This window comes from Mesocricetus auratus, unplaced genomic scaffold (assembly GCF_017639785.1).
Source record: "Mesocricetus auratus isolate SY011 unplaced genomic scaffold, BCM_Maur_2.0 Super-Scaffold_100676, whole genome shotgun sequence".
Taxonomy (NCBI): domain Eukaryota; kingdom Metazoa; phylum Chordata; class Mammalia; order Rodentia; family Cricetidae; genus Mesocricetus; species Mesocricetus auratus.
Window position 1 is genome coordinate 150,176,561 of NW_024429266.1, and position 23,943 is coordinate 150,200,503.

Genomic DNA, 23,943 nt, shown 5'->3' on the forward strand with positions numbered 1-23,943 from the left:
AGTAAGAGGCAAAGCTAGTTGGAACTCAGGTCAGCCTGCCTTCTGTAGCCCGGGCCTGGAGACTGATTATGTGAGAGAGTGACCTCTCCTGAGTTGATGCTCATACGTAGGACTTCCAGACAGATGATCCTTAAGCCTGGTTTCTGTTGGTCTGTTGCTAGGTATGTCCTCAGCTGTGTTTCTGCAGATCAGTATGGAAACATGGACTCTGACTGTGTGTAGCCCTTTGTGAGGGTGGACAGTTAGATTGATTTTCAGGTTTTGCTGTTCATAGGCAGACAGCTGAGAGCTGCTCAGGTGTCTGTGAGGCATCGGCTTCCCCCTCCAGCTGAGAGTGGGTTGTGGGCGACACCTGTCCCAGGTTGCCAAACTCTGTGTGGGGCGCGTGCGTGCGTGCGTGCATGCATGCGGAGGCCAGCAGAAGATGCTGTGTCCTGCTCTGTCACTGTGCCCTATTTTTTCAAACAGCTTCACTGTACCTGGAGCTAGGTTGGTGGCCTTGGGGAATCTTTCTGTCTGTGCCCCCACTTCCTGTCTGGGCTGGTATTACAGGTGCTTGTGCTACCATGTTCAGCTTTTAACATGGATGCTGGAGTCCAGACTCGAGTCTTCATGCATGCAAAGCAAGAACTCTGTCCTACTGAGCCACCTCCCTAGCTCCCAGAAAGGTACTTGTTTGTTTGTTTTTCGAAACAGGGTTTTCTTGTGTGGCTCTGACTGTCCTGGAACTCGCTCTGTAGACCAGGCTGGCCTCAAATTCAAGAGATACACTTAGCATCCCAAGTGCTAAGAAGGTGCACACCACCACTGCCCAGCTAAAAGTATGTTTTCTTTTAAAAAAAAAAGTATTTTTACTATTATTATTGGAAGGGTCCATGATGTATGTGTAGACACACTTGCTGTGGCATGCAAGCGGCGGTCAGGACTTTGTGAAGTTGGTTTTCTCCTTACGTTTACATGGCTTCCTTGGATTGACTTCAGGTTGCTGCTAGCACAGAAATCCCCTTTACCTGTTGAGCATCTCACCAGGCCCCCACCCTCACCCCAAGTAATCTTTTATTTTTTATTTTTAAATTTTTATCTTATTTTTTTCATAAGAATAATATTAAGGAAATATACTGGATCACTAGAGGTAGGTAGGAAGATGAAGGTTGAGATAGTTTGCTGTGCTGCCGCAGGCCAGGATCAAGACTTTACCCCGAGTGCAAGCCTGGGCAGTCACATGTAAGGTGCCTGTGGGCTCTAGTCCAGCTCTGTAGTTCCCTTTCACTGGGGCATGGCAGAGGGGGACCCACTGGGGTCTGAGCAGGAGGTAGTGCGGGAGGGGTGAGTGATAGGTTTGGAAGTCGATGGTATAGTTCTTAGTGTTTATGGAAGGGCCCGTTGTGGGGGCAGAGAGGGCAGGTGATGACTCTGTTTGAGATGATGAGAAGTATGGGGAGGAGCATGGGGGTGTTCAGAGTCTGCTGAGGGTACAGAGAGAGGTGTGGGTCTTTGTGGCCCCAGACCTGGCATGTAGTGGATGCTTCCTGAAGTTAGTGCTTGAGAGAAGCAGGTGACCTTGAGGAAGATCAAAGCTTAAAGCTGCACGATGCTGCCTCATCTTGCCATGGCCCTGACTATGAGACAGTTCATTTTTAGGTCTCTTAAGGGGTACTAGGATGGAACTCATTAGGCTACATCCCAGCCCCTGGGGAACTCCCATTTTAAGTCAGAGACATTGGTTTACAGTCTAAAAAACTACAAAGTAGGGGCTGATGAGGGCTCAGTACCTGCTGTTCTTGTAGAGGACCTGAGTTTGGTTCCTAACACTCACGCATATCCACCTGTCACTCCAATTCTGGGACATCCAATGCCCTCTTGTGGCTTTGGACACCTGTACTATGCAAGCATACACAGAGCAGCATAGTGAAAACCCAAGTGAGTTGTGAAGTGAAGCTCACCCAGTGCCTCTGGGTCCACATGGAGAGCACAGCCCTCGCCTGCATGTCCCAGTACCCCTGGTCACCAATCTGCTCCCTGCCTGAAGCCTTAGGGAATGACAGCTGAGGCTATGTCTTTAATGGGCATAACCTGGTGCACCTACTGCATCCTGGAATGGAGGGGCTTGGCTTTGCTCTTTGTACAGATGGAGCCGTGCTGTGCGCTATGCTGATTCGCTTTGCCTTGGGGTGTGCTGTTGGTCAGTTTCACCCGTGGTTTTTGGGTATACTGCATTCCTTGCACTTCTGTGGTCTGGAACAGCAGCGGAGGTGGTTCATGGGGTCTCAGAGCTGGGAATCTTCCTGAGAACTAGTTTTTGTTCTTATTTGTTTGTTTGTTTTCCTTCTCTCTGTGCCCTCCTTTTTGATTTTTGAGATGGGATCTCACTGTGTTGCCATTTTGCCCCAATTGCCGGGCTCAGAACCAGCTATGGCTGCAGACACTTTGTTCATTTACAACTTGTGCCGTTCGTTTTCTTTTTCCTTTTTCTGTGTCTTACTACTTCCTCCTCCTCCTTTTTTCCTTCTCGTTCCTTCCTCTTTTTCTATTTGGCTTTTGAGATGGGACCTCACTTTGTAGCATTCCTTGCCTTGACCTCAATCTTCCTGCCTCAGCTTTCCTAGTACTGGTATTACTGGCCTTTTCCACACCCAGCTGCCTATGGTTTCCTTTAACTCATTAACTATTAAAAGCAAGTTACTAAATTTGTTTTAGATATATGAATAGTTTAAAATTTTAAAAACTTAGTTTAAAATATTTTACTGACATTGACAGAATTTGACCAAAAACTGAGCCTCATTCAGGCATATGCATTTGGATAACTTTACTGCTTTGAACCATGAAAAATATAGACAAATTATCTTAGCGCCTGGCTGTGGTTTTACAGTTTTTGATGGGTTTGCCCATCTGTTGATGGGAGCAAGGTGAAGAGAACTTTCTCCATCCTCCAACAGAATAAAAGGGCAGGCCATCAACTATCCTCAGAAAGGAGGCCTGCTCGTCTCCCTGTCCTGTGCTTTTGAATTCTGGTGAGGTTGGCAGGGGCGGGGGTGGGGAGGAAGCCATAAGCTGACCAGAAATGAAAAGGCAGGAGTCTGTGCTGTCTCCTTGATGTGATGAAGGTCCCTGTCAGGGTTCAGAAACCTGAGCCAGCAGATGAAGCCCGTCATCTATGTCGTTTCTGCCAGATAGCACCACTCAGCCCTTCTCCCAGCACACAGCAGGTCTCATTGTCCGTCACCCACACCCCTGCCGGCCTGTCAGCACATAGCAGCAGCTAACAAATAGAGGCACCAGTGAGCGACGGGCAGCCTCTGCCCTCCAGCAGGAATTTGGGGTTGCAGTCAAGGGAACTGCTCTCGGGGGATGTGCAAGATTTGGTGTTGGCTCACTCAGAAGGACAGTTTCTAGGTTGTCACAAACCTCTGCTGCATTCTGTTGGAATCATTCTGTTGTCAATACTTAGGAGCTGAGAATTTGGTAAATAAAGCAGCACTGTGCCCCTTGCTTGGGGCTATTCCAAAGCCTCCATTTGCAGGCTATCAGGTGGCTGGTGGAAGAGCAAAGCTCTCCTTAACTGGACTGTTGGAGTGCCTGTCCTGATTAGATTTCTGGGAGAAAGCTGGCACTGAGCCCACGATAAGGTAATGGCTACGTTTGAGATGGGGAGGTGATAGAGAGCGCTTCACACCCTGCCAGCGTAGCGTGCCCTTGTGACATTTCCATATCAGAGCAGGTAACTGAGTGGTGGGGATTGGCATCCTGTGATCAGGAGCAGTCATCATGCCCACTCTTGAGAAGAGTGGCGTTGTTTATTGTCTACATTAGGGCTGAGCCTAGCTTTAGGATCTCCTGTAGAGCTTAGACCACTAGTGATAGCCCCCAGCCCCCGACACTTGGTACAGATGGGCTGAGGAATGGTCTGGAGGTGAGCACCATGGGCACAGAGCCAGCAGAGGAGAGAGCTGTGTCCTCAGCAGGGCTTGTGCTGTCCCCTCACCGTGTCCCACAGCCCTGCTCATTCATCCTCTGCCTTTTAAATTGACTTTGTGCAAATGTGCAAAAAAAAAAAAAAAAAAGCACAAAACATCTGTGTTCTTAAAACTCTTTAAGACCGGCCGTTATAAAAGCGATGATGCTTCCAGAAGCTCACGGTGTCCTTTGTGTCTTCTTGTCACCGTCCCTTTCCACATAAAGGACGGTCTTGATTTCTTACACTGTAGAGAAGTCACACCGCTTTTGAACTCACATGTATTTTCCCCTGCGCGGATTGCACCTCTCCAGTGTTCTCTGGGTAAGATTCATGCACCTTTGCATGTTCCCTGGTGTGTGTGAGCATACCACAACTTGGCTTTCTCTTCCACTGTTGATGGCCTGTTTGGCAGTAGTAAGTAAGTGATGCTGCTGTGACCACTATTGCCTGTGCCACTGTGTTGTGCATGTCCCCATGTTAAGGATGATAGTCTGTAGCATATCACCACATGCCATTTATATTCTCACCAGCAGAACACAGGCCTTAAAGTCGCTTCTCAGAACTCAACTCTTTGGTATCACATGCCTTTTTTAGTGTTAACATTCTGGATGGAGGTTGAGGAGTAGTCAAACTTTGCCATGGAAAATGTGCAGAAGTCATCAAGTACTCCTGTCACCAGCTTCAGCTCCCTGTTGGATTGGCATAGCCTTCGTCAGTCCTCTTCAAGATTATTTTGAAGCAAATTGCAGATCTGCTTGTGTGTGTACCTGTGTGCTTGTGTGTACTGCTTTTCTGGAGGTGCTGTAGAGTGTAGAAGAGAGATCTGATTGCTTAACCCTTAAGGATTTATTTTATTTAAATATGTGTGTGAGGATGTGTGTTTGTGATGAGTGCAGGTACCTGCACAAGCCAAGGGAGAGTACTGGGTCCCCTGGAACAGGGGTTATAGGCAGTTGTGAGCCATCCTGCATAAGTGCAGGGAACTAAACTCCAGTCTTCTGCAAGAGCACATGATTAAGCCATCTCCCTGGTCCCTGATTTCAACTTAATTTTTTTAAACATTTATTTAGTTTGTGCATGCATGTGTATAGGTACAGGAATGTATGTGTGGCGGTCAGAGGGCAAGTTGTCAAGAGTCATTTCTCCCTTTCTACCATGTGGATTCTGGGAGTTGAATGAAGATAATCAGGCATGCACCTTTAACCACGGAGATAACCTACCCACCCTTGATCTCAGTTTTTAAAGGGTCTCTCTAGATTCAAGTCCAGAACTAGATAGCTATCATTGCCAACCCTGTCCCTCAGATCTGCAGTTCCAAGAAGAGAAATCTGTTTTGTGCTGTTCCATGGGATTCTACCCACCAATCAGTGACTATAAGAACTGTCCCTCATTCCCATAAAAGAACACAATAACCCACTGTCTGTCTATGACACCCTTACCTAAGCAAGGGGTCCTGTAGCAATTGTAGATGACCCTTGACCCTGCCCTGTGCTCTTAGAGTTTGACCTCCACCTACTCTATAGCTCTTCTGCTCTGCAGAGAAGCAGATCTTATCACCTCACTGAGCCACACTCCACTTGACTTTGTCACACTTCCAGGGCTGTGCTCGGCTCCACAGCACACACACGTGAAGCCAGCCCCAGGAAGCCAGCACTTTCCCTCCCTCTGACAGACCTGTGTCTTCCCATACCACAGTGCTACAGCCATCCCAATAAGTATGTGCTCACCAAAGTCAACACCTATCACAGCTATTAGGTAGAGCCTAGCCTCCATCTAACTTGTATTTGCCCAAAGAAAACCCTAGAGGAATTTAAGATGTGTTTCGTCGGGTGTGGGTGGTGCATGCCTTTAGTCCCAGCACTTGGGAGGCAGAGGCAGGTGGATCTCTGTGAGTTCAAGGCCAGCCTGGTTTACAGAGCGAGTTCCAGGACAGCCTCCAAAACAATACAGAGAAACCTTGTCTCGAAAAACAAAACAAAACAAAACAAAACAAAAGATGTGTTTCAACTGATCCATCTCTTACAGAAAGCTCATCTGTACTCTGGTGCAGGCAATGACTATCAACACATGGCACTTCCCAGACAGAAAAATGTGAAATCTGGGTATCTGACAATATTTAGGGGTTACTGGTCATTTTTATAACAATGGTATTGTAATTTAATGTGTGTGTGTGTGCGCTCCCGCGTGTGCGCGCGTGCATGTGAGTCCAGAAGAGGGCATCTGATTGGTGATTGTGAGCCACTTGACATGAATGCTGGGATTTGAACTCTGGTCTTTTTTTTTTTTTTTGGTTTTTCGAGACAGGGTTTCTCTGTGGCTTTGGAGGCTGTCCTGGAACTCGCTTGGTAGTCCAGGCTGGTCTTGAACTTACAGAGATCCGCCTGCCTCTGCCTCCCGAGTGCTGGGATTAAAGGCGTGAGCCACCAACGCCCGGCTGGTCTTCATGGTTTTTTTTGTGTGTGTTTTTTAATTTATTTATTATGTATATAGTGTTCTGCCTGCATGTATGCCTGCAGGCCAGCAGAGGGCGCCAGATCTCATTACAGATGGTTGTGAGCCACCATGTGCTTGCCGAGCCATCTCTCCAGCACTTGGGATTATTTTTTAAGTTCTTGTTTTTGAAAAGCGCGTATTGAAATGTATATGGGTTAAAGTTTCATAAATAAAAAGCAGACAGGCAAGGTGGCCCAGCAGGGAAAGGAGCTTGCTGCCAAGCTTGACAACCTGAGTTGGATCCCTGAGAGTCACTGTTTTTCTGTCCACAGTGGCACCCTCCCACTTATGTTGTTAAAGTTGACTTGTCATGGATGTTTGGGGCTAAGAGTTGGGGTGCGGGTGTGTGAGAAAAAGGTAGCATCTGAGAGATGATTCTACCTCTCATGGCCATTTGCCATCTCTTCCAGGGCTGCGGATAAAGGAGACCAAGGAGGTTTATGAAGGGGAGGTGACAGAGCTCACGCCATGTGAGACAGAGAACCCCATGGGTGGTTATGGCAAAACTATCAGCCATGTGATCATCGGGCTCAAGACTGCCAAAGGAACCAAACAGCTGAAGGTGAGTCCGTGGGGCTCCTACCTTAACTTCCCAGTGCTGTGCGGCTCGGGAGATGCTCTGACCTCTGCCTGGGTTCTGTGCACTGTGGCTGTGGGGCTGCACAGGTGTTAAATGATGGTGCAGAACCTGGCCCTTGAAGACTCAGCTGCTGCAGCTGCACTCTCTTCCTCCCAGAAAACCACACATGTACATTAGAATGAGCTGCTAGGTTAGTGAGGAGCCTGCCTCTGCCATGCCATATTTCATATATTCATATGATACTTCATTTCCAAGGCCCTAGCCCTCTGGTGCACACAGAAAGCAGCACCTCGAGGGATCTGCGTTGCAGGGCAGACAGCTCAGTGGGCTGCAGGACCCTGACAGCAGCTCCAGATTGGCTTCCATGGGCTGAAGCTCGAGGCCTGCAGTGTCCTGAGTGGGACTTTGTCTCTGACCCTAGAGGATTATCCTGTCATCCTTTAGGACACACGCCAGGATGCTTGGGATCAGAGCATAGACTTTAAAGTCAATGAGAATCTTTAACTTTGTTTCCCTCTTGTTTTAACTTTTAGCTGTTTCTTCCATTTCAGGCAAGTGGGGTGATCTCTGAGCAGTTGTCTGTGTGTTAATTTGGAGTGATACTTTCTTACCTCCCGTAGTCCTGAGGATGAAACTTGTAGTTTTAGATCCACAATGAGAGGTGGATATTCGTGTCTGTCATTGCTTTGCACTAGGTGTTGCCCCAATGACTAGTAAGCATCCACACACTCGGCTTGAGTGTGTGTCTGACCTAGAGCTAACAGCTTCAACAGATGCTTCACACACTACCTGTTCATGTGTGTACACATACCAAAGCTCCCATAGAAGCAGCTGCTCATAGAAGACAGGCAGCCTGCTTTAGCCCATCCAGCGTGCGTGGCAGGGCTGCCTCTGATCTCAGCATTGTATCTGCCTTGCAGCTTGCTGTACGACCCCAGGAACTAACTTGGACTCTCTGGGCCCAGTTTCTCATCTAAGTACCAGATCAACTGGGTAGTTTCTGTCTTTACTCCACTCTGAGTTTTCTGATTCTGTGAGGTTGTTTCTTGGTCACTTTTATAGAGAACATAAAAATGTGACTTCTTCAAAGAGCTGTTTCTCTTTTTCCTAACAGGGTCTTCATCCCTGGAGCTTGCCTCAGCAGATCTCTCTGTTGAATGCAGTACTTAGGATTCATTCTGTACTCAGATGTTTCCCAGTAGGAGGCAGCATCTTTTCAGTAACCACAACTTCAGCCAATACGTTTGGGAAATTAACCAGTATAAAAACACTTGAGAGACAGATAGACAGACAGATAGATGGGCAGGCAGGCGCGCGCGCGCACACACACACACACACACACAGCATATTCTTGAGTGTACCTTATACTAAAAGGCCTGCAACTTAAATTTGACTTGTCTATAAGGCTACCCCGACAGTTTTCTTAAGGAAAATAAGGGGAAAGTTTAAAAAAAACAAAAAAACCCAAAACCTCCAGATGTGCCTCCTTCTGTATGCTGGAGAAAATGTAGATATCGTCTAGAAGAACCTGGTGCTTGGGGTGTGGTCTAGTGGGCACATCGAGTCTGAACAAGAGAACCCTTTAGTCTTCTTCCAGACCTGCCTTGTGCGCTTGGCACTCACTGTCTTGCTACAGCAGTGCCCAGCTGGCTCCTAGTAGCCCCGCAAAGCCCTGGTTTTGCAGGTGAGGTAATAGAGTTCTGGGGCTCCACTGAGGTCCAGTTTAAAATGCACTTCACTACCTTTAAGTATGCAGCTTTAGGGATTTTAATGCACAGTCACAAAACCATCTAATTTTAGAATATTTTCATCACCTCTTGAAGAAACCTCAGTGGTCCCTCCCAGTCTCATCCTTAGCCCTGGGCAGCCACCAAACTGCTCTCTGTCTCTACAGGTCTATCTGTTGGGGACATATCATAGGAACAGAGCCATATAGTATGTTTTTTCCTATTTGGCTTCTACCAGTGCTGTGTTTTTACTTTTTAATTTTGTTTAAGATAGAACTCCAAGCCAGGTGGTGGTGGCACATGCCCTTAATCCCAGCACTCGGGAGGCAGAGGCAGGGGAATCTTTTTTGAGTTCGAGGCCAGCCTGGTCTACAAAGCTACACAGAGAAACCCTGTGTCAAACCCCCCCCCAAAAAAAAAGAAGATAGAGCTCCAGTTTTTTCCACTACAATACATATGTAATATCGCTGTTTGAAGTTTAGCCTAGAGATGTGTCTAAAAGATGCTGTCCTAGAACATCAGCAGCCAAGAACAAGGGCCTGGGAGCCCAGGGAAGCAGCAGGCCTGTGCCCACAGGCAGGCCCTGAGCACTGGCATTTGCCTCAGAACCTGGGAGGGTCCTAGCTTATGGCTCATTTTAAATTGTATGCATCTGTGGTTGTGTCTTGGTGCTATTTAGCAGATGAGGAAACCAGGCTCTAGAATCAGAACCTGGCAGAACACTAGTCTGGTAAGCAGGTACTGGCAAGTTTCGTGGAAGGGCCAGGGCTACCTGAGGGAGGGGAGGAGCATAGGACAGTCACATGGAGAGGGACAGTAGAGCTGTTGGTTCCATAGTCAGTATTGTCCATATAAAGACAGTTAGAAGCCGGGCGTTGGTGGCGCACGCCTCTAATCCCAGCACTCGGGAGGCAGAGGCAGGTGGATCTCTGTGAGTTCGAGACCAGCCTGGACTACCAAGCGAGTTCCAGGACAGCCTCCAAAGAAACCCTGTCTTGAAAAACCAAAAAAAAAAAAAAAAAAAAAAGACAGCTAGAGCCATTCTTAAGAGCCCCCTCCTCACTCCTTCATGGCCTTTGAAGCGAAGGTGAGCGGTGGCCTGGTGCCCTGTGCCTGACTTGTGGGCCCACTTGCCCTCCTCTCCCTGGACAGTCCCTTCGGCCCACTCTGACGTGCTGTTGCTAATGGATGCTCCATGCAGTTGCTGGCCCTCTCCACGTCCCACGGAGAGGCGCCTGGCAGCAAGCTAGCAGGAAGTCAAATATGCACTGCCTTTCTCTGAGTCGTCCTTGTTTTTTTCAGCTGGACCCCAGTATTTTTGAAAGTTTGCAGAAAGAGCGAGTAGAGGCTGGAGATGTGATTTACATTGAAGCAAACAGTGGGGCTGTGAAGGTAATGTCCTTCTTGGGACAAAGTACTGTACCTGATTTGTGTGTCGTGGGAAGACCCGGGCACTAAAGGAGGGTGGGTGCTGCCTGGTGCCATGCCATGGGAAGGGCAGAATTGTCCCTCTGTGTATTATAAAGTTTCTTTTCCTTTATCTTCATTCTTTAACCTTCTCACGATGAAAACAGACAGTCTGTTAGAAATACTAAGACTGTTTAGAGGGGGAGTGCAGGGTGAGAGACCAAAAACAACTTTAGTCATTTTCAAATTGAAATGTGCAGTGTATTTAATCTTCCTTTATCTCTCTGGTATTTTCTTCCCAAGATATATGCATGTGGGAAGGAATGCGGCATTAGCTGGCATTCTTTTCGTATCTGATTCCCAGTGTCCTGTACAGGGTTGCTCACTGTTTAATGGATGAGCATAATACTTGATATCATGCAGTAAATCACCCACCTACAAAAGAGTCTGAGCAGCTCCCTCTGTCTCCAGTTAATCTACTGGATTTGCCCTTTATCGGGAATTGCTTACAGTTACGGGTGTTGGGGGAACTCTGGAGAAAGTATTGGGTATCTCCATCCCGCCGATAGCTTCTTCTCTTGGCAAAGGGCAGTGGGCACCCTGGGGTTGGGCACGTTGGGAGAGTGTCCAGGAGACTGTCCTTGCTAGGCTGCAGTTGGGAACTAAGCCCTTTGTCTCACTGAGCACTCTGCTGCTTGAGGACTGGGCAGTGAAAACCCACATTGCATTCATGTTTCTCTGTCTACAGAGGCAAGGCAGGTGTGACACCTATGCGACAGAGTTTGACCTCGAAGCTGAAGAGTATGTCCCTTTGCCAAAGGGAGATGTGCACAAGAAGAAGGAAATCATACAAGACGTGACCTTGCATGACCTGGACGTGGCCAACGCACGGCCTCAGGTACTGCTGTGCCGCTGTGGACAGCACACTTGCCTTTTGTCTCTTTCTAGAAGCTCTGGGGACGAGTTGGCAAGATCTTGCTGCCACTTTGGAGGCAGGTACTCTCTTTTGTCTGTGATGTTCAGCAATTAACATGGGCACGAGCTACGCAGGACTCCTTTGTTCCCATTCTAGTGCAGCAGTCACAGATGATTTCCTGGGCTATGTCTTCTCCCAGCCAAGCCTCCCACCCTGAGCTAGCCAGCTTCCTCCCTGGCTCCTCTCCAGCTGTGGCTCGTGCCTGGATGCTCTGAGTATTACTGGCAGGAAGGCACACGTGCTCTGAGCCTCTCACAGGGTTTTTGAAAGCTTAACACAGCTGTGACCTTCCCTCCACTTAGCAGGACCTTGGCACCTCCAGCTTTGAGCTGGAACCAAGTCTGCAAGTCTAGAGGGACAACGGACATTTAGACCCTGACTGATACCTGTAAGGAAAGGATGTCATCCCAAACCACATCCCAAATTCCGTCTGAGGAATATGATTCAAAGAACCAAAGTACACATGTTCCTTGCTGGTGGCATTCTCATCTTCCTCCTCCCTAGGCCACCTCTTCAGCAGGAGAGGGGTCCCTTGAGGCTTTGATCAGGTGATTGTTGATACTGGTCTTAGACCAGCAGGTGCCTTCAGCAGGTAGATGTGTGTCTCCAACCTGACCTCAGAAACCTCTGCTTTAGGGTGAGTGTGGGGTCAGGAGCAAGTCAGCAATTGCATAGGGGCCTGAGCGTGAACAGCACAGCTCCTTCCTGGAAGATGCTCCAGATGGTACCAAAGCTTTGAGTCACAGAAGAGCTTGGAGAAGAGGCTGCAGCATGAGTTCTGATAGGTCTTAATAATGAAAACCTCGAGTCAGATATAGGGGGAAATGCTGAGAGATGAGATTGATGAAGGAGTAAGCCACAGGCACACTGTAGCTCGCTGATTTCCTGACCTAAAAGAGACTGAGCTCCTGTCTCCTCCCGCCTTATCACTTCCTCTCTTCGCCCAGCCATATCACTTCCTGTGTGTCTGTACAGATCTCCAGGCCTCTATGGTTAACTAGTGGCTAGCTTCGTCCTCTGATCTTCAGACAAGCTTTATTTGTTAGAGTACAAACAAGACATCATTGCAGAAGGCCCTCCTGCCCACTATACTCTCGGTGGAAAGAATTTGTTTGATCCGTACAGGTCTGGAGCCTATGAAAGTTCCTCTGTGTTTAGAAGCTTACCAAGAGAGCCAGCATAGTGCCATGGGCCTTAATCTTACCAGCACTCGGGTTCAGAAGCAGGCAGATCTCTGATTTCACGGCCAGCCTGGTTGACAGAGCAAGTTCTAGGACAGCCAGGGCTACATAGAGAAACCCTGTCATACATACATACATACATACATACATATATACATACATACATACATACATGAAAATAAAAAAACTTATTAAGCTTTCCAGGGGACTTGTGTTGGGGTTTCAGGAGAGTTGACATTGGCGACCTGTGTGAAGCAGGGGAATTAAGTTTTGGCAGCCTCCTTAGACAGCGTGGCTAACTGAGTCTTCTCCCCTCCAGGGGGGACAAGATATCCTGTCCATGATGGGCCAGTTGATGAAGCCAAAGAAGACAGAGATCACAGGTAAGAGTCAGTGATCTACCAATCCAGAGCCTTCAGCAGGATTAGGACTGTCTGCCATGATGACCCCCCTCTGTGATCACAGCTTAACGCTGTCATCTATGCTCTGTTTAGACAGCCCGTGGTATGCTCTCCGGCCCCATGCACCTAGAGTTTCTGGTCCCATTGAGGTCTTAGGGAGGTTGAGAAGTAGGGGCAAACTCCGTTGCCATGGGAGTGCCATCTTCCCCACTCTTCCTCGTGCTCTGCTCCTATGTGGCCTTTATACCCCTCCTCTTCATGCCTCTGTTCTCCTTTCCCTAATGACCTATAGGTCTGTCACCTTAAAGTTGCTGGGATCTTGGAGGTCTCAGCCAGAGGAGTGGCTGGAGATGGTTTTTCCAGACCCCAAGAGCAGCCGGGTTTTTGCTTGGCTTTGTGTGGCCAATGAGACCCAGTTTTACTGTATAGTCTGGAATAGCCATGCACTCTGCCTTACCATCCTAGTGCTGGGCTCACAGGTGTGTGTGCCGTACCCAGCAGCAGCTGCTGTCCTTTGCCCTGAGTTTGTTCTTTATTCTCAGGCTGCCATTGCCTGGTAGATTTGGTGTAAGAGATGGCAACTCCTGCAGGGCTTCTGGTTCTGTTTGTGACCATACCCTACTGGTGTTTTTCAGGACTGTGACCTAGGGTGGCTCATATGACTCTGATAACCTCATCTTTAGGAGCTAGAAACCATCTTCCTCTCCAGTGAGGGCTGAGACTACACTTGATTGAAAGCTAATTAACCTAAGCACTGTCATGTAGGTCCACAGGACAGGGTCATTTACAGAACACAGAACAGGAAGATTTGCATATGAAAACTCATCCTAGGCTCCAAATCCACTAGTCTCCCAGATCTGGTGGGAGCTGGGTCATCTGAGTGGGGAGTATAAGGAGGTGATGGTCTTCCTGTGCACAACCTTCTTGGGGTTTGCCAAACAACTTTAGGGAAAGCTGTTACTTTTGTGGCCTTTAGGTGTGTTTGTTCCTGTTTGAGATGATGTAACGGAAGCTGGAGTATGGCCCAGGTCTGCTGGGCTTCACAGCCAGGGAAACAGCAAGGGTGGGTGAAGATGGACGTCAGCTCAGAGAGGGAGCTGTTTGCTGGTGCTGACCCTGCCATTTCTCTTCTAGATAAACTTCGAGGGGAGATCAACAAGGTGGTGAACAAATACATTGACCAGGGCGTTGCAGAACTGGTTCCTGGAGTTCTCTTTGTCGACGAGGTCCACATGCTGGATATTGAGTGCTTTACCTACCTGCACCGAGCCCTGGAATCTTCTATCGCCCCCATTGTCATCTTTGCATCCAACCGAGGCAACTGTGTCATCAGGTAGGGCCCTTTCTGCCTGCTCCCTCGCTTCCTCCCCACCTTCCTTCCGAGCGAGTTCACTGCTTGGACTCAGTATACCAGCAGCACCGTGAGGGAGAAGCAAGTTTGTGTCTCAGTGTTCTGATGAGGGGGGAGGGTCTTCCCAGCGGTCTTTAGGGCCATTGAATGTGCAAAGTGATGGTCACATAGGGCTGGTCTTTGGTGGAATGTCACAGGCTAGCTGACTTCCTATGTCTCCTGCTGAGAGGTGGGTATTACCAGCCTCACTTCAGATGAGGGATCTGAATGATGTAACTTGGCCCAGTTCTTCCCGCCTCAGACACACTGGTACCTTGCTGGCCACCTCCCCCGTGACTCCTTAAGAATTACAGTTGAGCCCTGGATAGTGGGTGTTCATACAGTCTCTCCCCTGTTAGTGCAGGCCCAAAGCTGGGGTGGAGGCTTTTCCAGTCTCCATTTTGTCCTTAGTACTCTGGGCCTAAGCTGCAGAGAGCGTGCACACTTTTGTCTGAGGCCATGTCAGGTTCCTAATATGCGGTTATAATATCCTAGAGGTTTTCTGTGGTCTTCTGGGGCTACATTTGGAGCTGATCTCTGCAGTGCTAGGATGTAAAGGGCTTTTCAGGCCTGCAGCAGTTACACGAGACACTACCCTGGGGCTTTGTGATCCCCACAGTGGGCACTGGAAACTAGAAAAGGGTCCTGTGGTTCATGAGTATTCATGATAGCCAGAGCTACACTGAACTAGAAGCCTAGACTGCTGGCTTACCACTCCACTATGATGGGCCACTTAGAATAATATCACTAGCTCTTACTGGAGAAACTTAGTCTACACTAAGATTGTCCCCATACTGGGTGCTTCTGGCTTTGGGCAGGCTAGTGGGGAGTAGTCTAGTGCTTGCTATGACCACTAGTACATTACAACAGCAGCCCCCCTAGTTGTGTCCCCCTGCCCACTCGTAGTTGGGATATGTATGTGGTTCATTGTGTGGCTGTTCTAGCACGCGGTGATGCAGTCTGTATAAGAGGACTATCACAGGTGGGTCCTGCCGTGTTGGAGGAAGCTGCTGTGCCAGGTCCAGGCCAGCTACTAAAGAGGATCAGGGCCACCTGGATGACATCTGGAAGCTATATGTGGGCTCCGGCCCAGGAAGCCTGGCACCTGTGGCTGTGCTGGAGACTTGCTTTTTTTTTTTTTTTTAAGCACAGCTTCATCTGGGCTCAGCATGGACACATGATGCCCCCTGCTGGGAGCTCTGCCAACAGAGCTAACCTAGCCTAGTGGGTGCCAACAGAGGCTGGCAGCTGTTGGCCCCAGTTGCCAGGGCTATATCCATGAGAAATGAGCTCTTGATCCCAGCCTGTGTGTGAGAACCGAGCTCTAGCTAGCCATATGAACTCTAAAAGTGGGTTTGGTGCGGAGTGTTAGTGGGGATGTTCCATCATGCTGACAGCATCCGCAGGCGGTGGTGGAAAGCCCACATGTGCAGGACCACACTGCACTGCTGCTCCTGCCAACCTGGGCAAGCAGGGCCTGGGCTCTTACCAGGTGTGTATTTGGTTGAGATGAGAAAGTGGGCTCCAGAGTACATGCTCTCAGCAAATTTTGGCTAGGATGCTCAAAGACAGTTCACGAATATCTGCATAATGTGAGCATCCTGTGACGAGTTGTACACAGCCTTCTCCTCAGAGGAGCTGCTGAGCTCTTGCACCACAAGAACCACAACTGACACCCAAGCTCCAAAGGGAAGTCAAGTGTGGAGAGCTTTCTAGAGTTCTCTATGTGAGCCACATACGAAGTGATGGCAGGGTACCCTGACACCCGAGGGCAGATGAGGTTATCTCCCAATGGTAGACTACAAGCCAGAACTGCTGCCAGCTTGCTGTAAAGCCCACATGATCCTTCAACCCAGTGGCTGCTGGGCAGTAAATAGGCATGAAGTGTTGAGCGTGGCATCCTGTGGAGCTGGCATCAGGGAACACTAGGAAAATATAGCCATGACAGCACCCTTTCCAGAAGTTGCCTTATATTCTTTTAGTTTCTAGCCATCTTAACAGCTCTGTGTGAGTGGCTTCATGGGTTGGGCCTCAGACATGAGCCCACTGCCCATGGCCTTGTGTTGTCTGGAGTATGAATTCTATTACTAGTTTGGTTCCCACAAGGGAAATGCCAGTCATGTGAAGCCCATAACCTCAAGTAAGTCCATTGACCTAAGTATCCACCTGGTCCCATCATCAGAAGGGGATGGTCGGTGTTTTTCTTGTAAATTATACAGATTAGATGTTGAGTACAGAGTCTCTAGGCCAGTGGTTCTCAACCTTCCTAAATGCTGTGACCCATTGATACAGTTCCTCATGTTGTAACCCCCAACCATAAAATTACTATTGTTGCTACTTCATAACTAATTTTGCTACTGTTATGTATTGTACTGTAAATATCTTTTTTCTGATGGTCTTAGGTGATTTGAGAACCACTGCTTTAGGTCATATAGGCCTGGAGTGCTGTACCATAGGCTGGTCCCTGCTTGTCTGTCCTGTTCATGGCTCAGACTCAGTAACCCCTGGGAGCATGGCAGGTCATGTAGCCCTGTCATAGGCCCTCTTGGCCCTGGCAGACTACCCCTAGGTCCTCTGGGTAATGTACCCAGAAATGTCCCTTTGACTACTAAGTCATATGGCTGTCCTCTTAAAAGTGTCTCATTGTGTCCGCTGTGCCGAGGTCAGGAACATGTCAGGAAGTTGCCTATTAAATCATTCAGTGTGTTTTCAGCCATCAGAAAAACCTTGTGTCACCTGTGTCCCTGGCATAATGGATTATAGAGAGTAGCAATGGGCACTGATCGTCAGTCAGGTGCCATTCTACCTATGAATATCTGGCAGTATTGGAGACATTTTTATTTTTCATGACTCAATGCTGTGGGTGTCTCACAGCATCTCACAGTGCACAGGACAGCCTCTGACAGACAGTATGGGGTCCAGAAGTCAACAGTGGCATGATACAGAGCCCAGAGTTTCAGGCAGAGAAGTGTTAAAAAGTGAGTGGGCTGTTTGCTCAAGTGTAAGCTATGTTTCTAGAGGTCCAGTGTATCCTGCAGAGGCACTGTGCCCGAGCTCAAGGAGTTTTGGGCCTGTGGGCTCACAACCCAGACTGTACCTGGAAGCGCAATATTAACTGAAATACATTGATTAATAAGATGTGGCTTTCACTCTGTTCCCAGTTCATCACTGGCCCTGCAGCTGCCACTGCCACTGAACGGTGTCTCTGTTTTTCTTGTCTCAGATGGAAATCCACAAACAATTTCCTATGAACATGTTTTCTAGAAAAATCTTTGTGCTTAGATTCATAGCCTGAATGATTAAATAGTGCTTGGCAGTCCTTAGATTTTTTAGTACTCTTTGACTCTTGGTGGGTAGGTGGGGTGCCACCCAGCTCCCAAATAAATACATAGAGTCTTATTCTTTCTTAGCTTGACTTGTTTCTAGTCAGCTTTTCTTAACTTAAATTATCCCATCTACCTTTTGCCTCTGGGCTTTTATCTTTCTCCATTTCTGTATCTTTTCTTTCCTTCTTTCTCCATGTAGCTGTGTGGCTAAGCCCCTGATGTCCTCCTCCTTTTCTTGCTCCTCCCCCAGATTTCTCCTCCTATTTATTCTCTCTGCCTGTCAGCCCTGACTGTCCTTTCTCCTGCCTTGCTATTGGCCGTTCAGCTCTTTATTAGACCAATTGGGTGTTTTAGGCAGGCAAGGTAACACAGCTTCAAGAGTTAAACAAATGCAACATAAAAGATACAGCACATCTTTGCATCATTAAACAAATATTCCACAGCATAAATGAATATAATACATCTTTAACTAATATTCCATAACACTTAATGGCCTCTGAGTGGTCTTTTGGTTTAAGTTTAGCTTTATAAACTCAGCCCTGGGAAAGCCCATCAACCACATTGGTGTAAGCTCTGTTCTTTTGAGGGCTGCTGGAGGGGCACATGGTTTCTCACATACTTTTTCCATTAAATGTCTTAGGTTTTTATCTTGTCTGAATCAAAGATGATTTATAATGGGGCTGTGGGACTCTGAATATTTTTGTTCTTGGACTATTACAACACGGCAGAGTTTAGATTTGAAGATGTCCTCAGAATCTACCCCCCATAAAACCCCTCTCAAATAAACTTTAAGAAGAGTTGAAAGGGAGTTCAGTAACAGAAATTAAGTATCACTTTTAAAAGTTACTTTTCTTGAAAAGATAATGGTAGCTATGGTAACTATTGTAAGTGCTGTGATTTGAACCTGAAAAAGCTTTATATCTTACAGTTCTCCAGTATCGTTTTCAAAAAGTGTTGCTGGCCTTAGATTCCTTGTATAGCTGATGGTAACCTTGAACTCTGATCCTCCTGAGGCTTGTTAGTAATACAGGCTTGTATACCACACCCAGTTTTATGCCGTGCTGGGGATCAAACCTAAGGTACCATGCTTGCCAGGCAAGCACTCGCTGAGCACACTCCAGTCCTTAAGTTTACACTTTAGCCATCTTTAGCTGTATAACTCATTGACATATGTGACACAGTCATCACTATCATCTGTATTTCCAAAACCTTTTCAGAGGTTCATTGATTTTTGTCTTATGTGTATAAATGTCTTACCTGCCCGTGTCTGTGCACCATATGCATGCAGTAACCTGTGGAGGCCAGAAGAGGGCATCGGATCCCCTGGAACGGAAGTTGCAGGTGGTTGTGAGTCACCTGATGTGGACGCTGGGAACCAAACAACAGGTCCTCTTCAGAAGCTGTCAAAGTCCTTAACCACTGAGCTGTCCACCAGTCTGTTTCTACCAGAACCTTTTCCTCACTTCAAAAACAGGACTCCTGTAGTCCTTAGTCCCATCTTCTGCTCAGGCCGCAGTAGACCGCAGTAGCCTCCGACTTCCTTCAGTGGATATGGCCACTTAGTTTCTTGGCATGCAGTCTGTCAGCCATTGTCCTTTTGTGTCTTGCTTGTCTTACTTAGTGGGTTTCAAGTTTATCCTGTGCTGCCGTACATCTTACTTTCATTTATTTTTATAATAATTATACACTGATACTGCATTAGCAAGACTTTTGAAATAGATGTTTGACTATTTTTTTCTTCCTTGCTTGCATCCCTTTTTCTTCATTTTTGTGTGTCAGTGTCACATTCTCAGTCTCTTAGCTCCACACACATGTGGAGGGTCTCTCCTTGCACCATGTGGATTCTGGGAATTGAACTCACACCACTAGGCTTGGAAAGTACCTTTGCCTGCTGAACCATGTCGCCAGCTCTGAAACCACATATTTTGATATTAACAATTAAATTGAAATAGCATGCCTTGTTCTTTGTTATTGTAATAAACTGTGTTATCTTTTGCACTTGTGACTAGGCTCAAGATGTTAGGGAAGCTGATGACCACCCATGTTAGGATGGCGTGATGCAGAGGCCCATAGCTACTGAGCTCCCATGGCTGCAGCTGGGCAGGTCTGTAGGGTACCAGTGTCTACCCAGCATGTGTCCCATTAGGAGCTGGCACAGGCCTGGCAGGTTGGCAGGCTTCCTCTCCTGGCTGCTGACAAGAGCTTGGCTAAGGGTTGAAGAGAAAAACAAAGGATGTAATTGGACAGTTCTGAGGAAGAAAAGAGTGACTGTTGGGGAAACATTTGTGCCTCATTAGTAACCAAGGAAATGCAACTCAATCAAGGTGCCCCCTTTCTCTAGATCACTAAAGCTGCAAATGTTTAGGACTTAAAGTGTCTGGTGCTGACTCTGATGTTGGGTGATGGTGCCACTCATGAAGCTGTGCAGGCTGGCACAGTCATCCATTCATCAGACCTGTGAGCTGGTCAGGCATGGTATGGTGATAGTTTCAGAGGAGGTAATTCACTAATGTATGCTGTCAACGTAAAAGCTAAGCATGGTTGTTAGAACTGAAGCAACAGACAAAAACAGAAAATGCACATCTAGTGTTACTATAAAATACTCATTGAAGGCTTGGCAAATAGTTTTTTTAGTTTTGGTGTGTTCTCCCTTCTAAAACTTTCTATTTCTGGAATGATGAAGCTGTTCCCCTGGGCCACCTGGCCCTGATGCTCAGGGATGCTAGCGACCTACTGTGTGCTATGCCTCTACTCATGTGTCTGTTGTCTAGGATCTCAGAGTTCCTTGGGTAATGGGAGTGATTTTGGCTCTTGCAGGGGCACGGAGGACATCACCTCTCCACACGGCATCCCATTGGACCTGCTGGACCGGGTGATGATCATCAGGACCATGTTGTATACGCCACAGGAGATGAAGCAGGTGAACCTCAGAAGCCCCCCCTTACTCCTCTCTCTACCCACCTCTGACCTCTTAGCTAGCCTAGGCCTGGCTTTTGTCACCAGTCTGAGTGAGTCATAGCGTCGTTGTGGCTCTGAAAGATGGGTCATTCTGAGTGGACGCTCTCAGATGGGTTAGAACTCTGCTCCCTGTGCGTCTGGCCATCTACTCGTGTTGAGCTTGATGAAAAGGGGAAAGGAAACATGGACTTAATGGCCACTGGCTGCCATCAGCCTGAAGAAGGGGCAAGTATGATGTAGTTGTCTGATATGGTAATGCATACCTGCAATTCCAGCACTCAGGAGGATGAGGCAGGAGGATCACAAATTGGAGGCATAGTAAGATCCTGTCTCAAAAGGAAACAAGAGCTGGATGGTGGTGGCACACACCTTTAATCCCAGCAAAGGCAGGGGGATCTCTGTGAGCTTGGTCTAGAGTTCCAGGACAGCTGGGGTGGTTACACAGGGAAACCCTGTCTCAGAAAAAACAACAACAAAAAGGAAACAAGCAAACACCACCATTCTGGGGCTGTAGCTTGTTTGTAGAACTTTTCTGGATGCACAAAGCCCTGGTTTTGGTCTCCAGAACCATATAAACTGGGCCTGGTGAAGCTTGCCTGTAATTCCAGCACTTGAGACATGCAGATGGGAGGATCCTCCTTAGCTACATAGTGAGTTGGAGGCTAGGCTAGCCTTTAAAAAAACAAAAACCTAGACACATGAGAATCCTAAAGTTAGCTTAAACAGTTGCCTCGGGGTTATAAAGCCTTTTAGTGGCAAGGGCGGGACCAGATGCCTGGAGCATTCAAAGGGTGTGGCTCTTCCCTTGAGGACACACTCTGAACTATGTGTTCTCCTGTGGCTTGTGCAGTGTGGCCTGTCAGTGTTTCTCATTGATGGCATTCGGGTGCTCATGGTGACACACCAGCAAATCTGGCACCTGCATGACCAACTGTTACAGTTCACAGTACCACTTGTGTGCCTTACTTAGGAGGTTATCTCCATGGCCCTTGTGTCAGTCTCTTTCAGTTATGCGATAGTCTGAGATAGTCAACCTAATAAGGAAAGGCGTATTTTGGACCATGGTTTCAGTGCTTTAGTTTGTCAGTTGGCCCTGTTGCTTTGAACCTATAGCTGAATAGCGAGTCATGAAAGGAACATAGAGCAAAGGAACATATAAACAAAGGAAGATCGGAGAGGTTCTCGGTCCTGGTTCCTTCTTAAAAGGCACATTCCCAGCCGGGGGTGGGGTGGGGGGGTGGGGAGGTGAGGGTTGGGGGGTGGGGGGCGGGGGGGGGGGTGAGGGGGTGAGGGTGGGGGGTGGCGGTGGCGGCAGCGCACACCTTTAATCCCAGCACTCGGGAGGCAGAGGGAGGCGGATCTCTGTGAGTTCGAGACCAGCCTGGTCTACAGAGCGAGTTTCAGGACAGCCTCCAAAGCCACAGAGAAACCCTGTCTCCAAAAACCAAAAAAAAAAAAAAAAAAAAGGCATATTCCCAGTGGCTTGATTTCCTCCCCCTGGTCCCTGTGTCTTGAAATGGTCATTACCTAGGCATTTCTAGGTAGACCTGGGTTACATAAGAAACTAAAGAAACTAGCTGCACATGAGCCTGGGAGCCACCAGTAAGCAACACTCCTCCGTATCTCTCCTTAGTTCCCACCTCCAGATTCCCGCTCGAGGTCGTACCCTGGCTTCCCTGGATGATCTGTTAGTCTGTGAGACGTGGTAGACCTTTCCTCCCCAAGTTCCTTTGGTCAGTGTTTTTTTTTTTTTGGTTTTGGTTTTTTTTTTTTTTTTTTTTTTTTGGTTTTACGAGACAGGGTTTCTCTGTATTGTTTTGGAGGCTGTTGGTCCAGCCCGGCCACGAACTCACAGAGATCCGTCTACCTCTGCCTCCCGGGTGCTGGGATTAAAGGCGTGCGCCGACACCACCCGGCTTGGTCAGTGTTTTATCACAGATTAGAACAGTACCTTCTCCGGTAAATGGGAGACCTACCTTTGGTTTTGAGACATTGTCCCTTCGTTGAGATGGTAACAAAGAAGACTGTCTCTCCTTGCTTTGCACAACTATCATATGCATTCTGTGAGATAGGGGTAGAAACAGGGCACCAGTATCCACAGCTACCTCATAGTCAGCCTGTAGGGTCTTTGACAGCAGCTCTGTGATAACTAAGTCGGGGAGCTGGGGCCTCCTCCAGTGTAGCTCACCTGGAGCTCCAGGCGAAGCTGCTCTGGAGTCTCCCCTCATACTGGAGCTGTGACCGACAGGCCTGCTCAGGCCAGTCTCTGGTCTTCTCTCAGTGGCTGCCTGTCTGGGTCTTGCTTTGGTCTTGGTGACTTCAGGGATCCCCTCAGCCTTTTGCTGGAGTTAAGGCAGGTTTTACATAGACAAGCTCAACTTAACATGTGCCAAGTGCCACTAGTGCTGACACCCTCACAAACACCCCTGCAGGTTATTAAATGATTAAAGATCTCATTCATGAGCTGCCTGTTTCCAAGCTGCTGAGGTAGACGCTCCCATGATTGCTCTGGTCTGTTCTAGAGACAGTGAGAGCAGATATCAGTGGCATTGTGGAAGGAAGCCAAGTCACAGATCCAGCTGAGGGGAGGGCCAGCCCAGCATTACTGACTATCCTCAGCCCTCCCCTTGGCCAGCCTCTGGAGTTGGCTGCACTGGGGATGGGACCTAGGACCCTGGGCATGCTGAGAACATGCCCTGCCCTGATGTACATAATCCCCAGTCCCTCTTGTAGTTCCAGAAGATTCCTGAGCAGCCGTTTGTGCGGTTGGCCTAAGGTCTTCCTTGTCCAGCTGTTGGTCACGAGTCCTTAAGTCACACAGCTGGCTGATGGAGCAGAGCAGGGGACATCCTTTCTAGCTTTCCTTCCACAGCCCTTGAACCCATCTGCTGACTACCTTGGGTCCCTTTGCTGTTGGACCGGATAGCCTGTGTAGATGATCACTGACCCCTGAGGAGCACTGCACATATGTTTGAGGCCTCTGTAGTGTTTGGGACATGTGTGAATCAGTTAAGAGGTTCCCCCAATACTCCTTACAGCCTTATCTGAATAGAGGCAGTGGTGGTCAGTGAAGTGGCCACCTCTTAGGAATGCATGCCAGCCTGCTGCCATGAGCTCCAGGCTGCTTACAGTGACAGGCAGCTGATGACTGCTGACCCCAGCAGAGTCCTGAGTTGTCAGACTCAGCCATCTCAAGCCTCCACTCTCCTTTTCTCTCTCCGGAGCCTGGAGCTAGGACTCAGTGTCTTCCAGTTCCTGTGCCTCTACTCTGGCTGTTTTTATGGCTTTAATTTAAACAACGGCTTCTTGATATCTTGTTTACGAAGCTGCCAGAGTGAAAAATTCCTGTATTATATGAGGCTCCAAGTCCTCGAGTTATCTCGGCCCCGCAACACACAACATCATTATCCCGCTGGCCCTTATCACTCAGTGCTGCTGTGCCCGTGGGACCCCGTGCCACCGCTGCAGCATCTCACCGCCTGCTAGCCACCCCTTCAGCCTCCCAGGATACTCAGTGCAACAAGCATTAGGCTCTTGATAGATTAGATA

The 23,943-nt window shown here is 48.2% G+C and overlaps 1 protein-coding gene across 1 annotated transcript in view; it reads left to right on the forward strand.

Moving 5' to 3' along the window:
• Ruvbl1 (RuvB like AAA ATPase 1) overlaps nucleotides 1–23,943 on the forward strand; it is a 35,415-nt gene that overhangs the window by 9,916 nt on the left and 1,556 nt on the right. Inside the window, exons 4-9 of the mRNA XM_005071143.4 lie at nucleotides 6,859–7,010; nucleotides 10,058–10,147; nucleotides 10,911–11,060; nucleotides 12,639–12,702; nucleotides 13,855–14,053; nucleotides 20,254–20,356. Coding sequence (XP_005071200.1) covers nucleotides 6,859–7,010; nucleotides 10,058–10,147; nucleotides 10,911–11,060; nucleotides 12,639–12,702; nucleotides 13,855–14,053; nucleotides 20,254–20,356 — 758 coding nt within the window. The remainder of the gene's footprint in view (nucleotides 1–6,858; nucleotides 7,011–10,057; nucleotides 10,148–10,910; nucleotides 11,061–12,638; nucleotides 12,703–13,854; nucleotides 14,054–20,253; nucleotides 20,357–23,943) is intronic.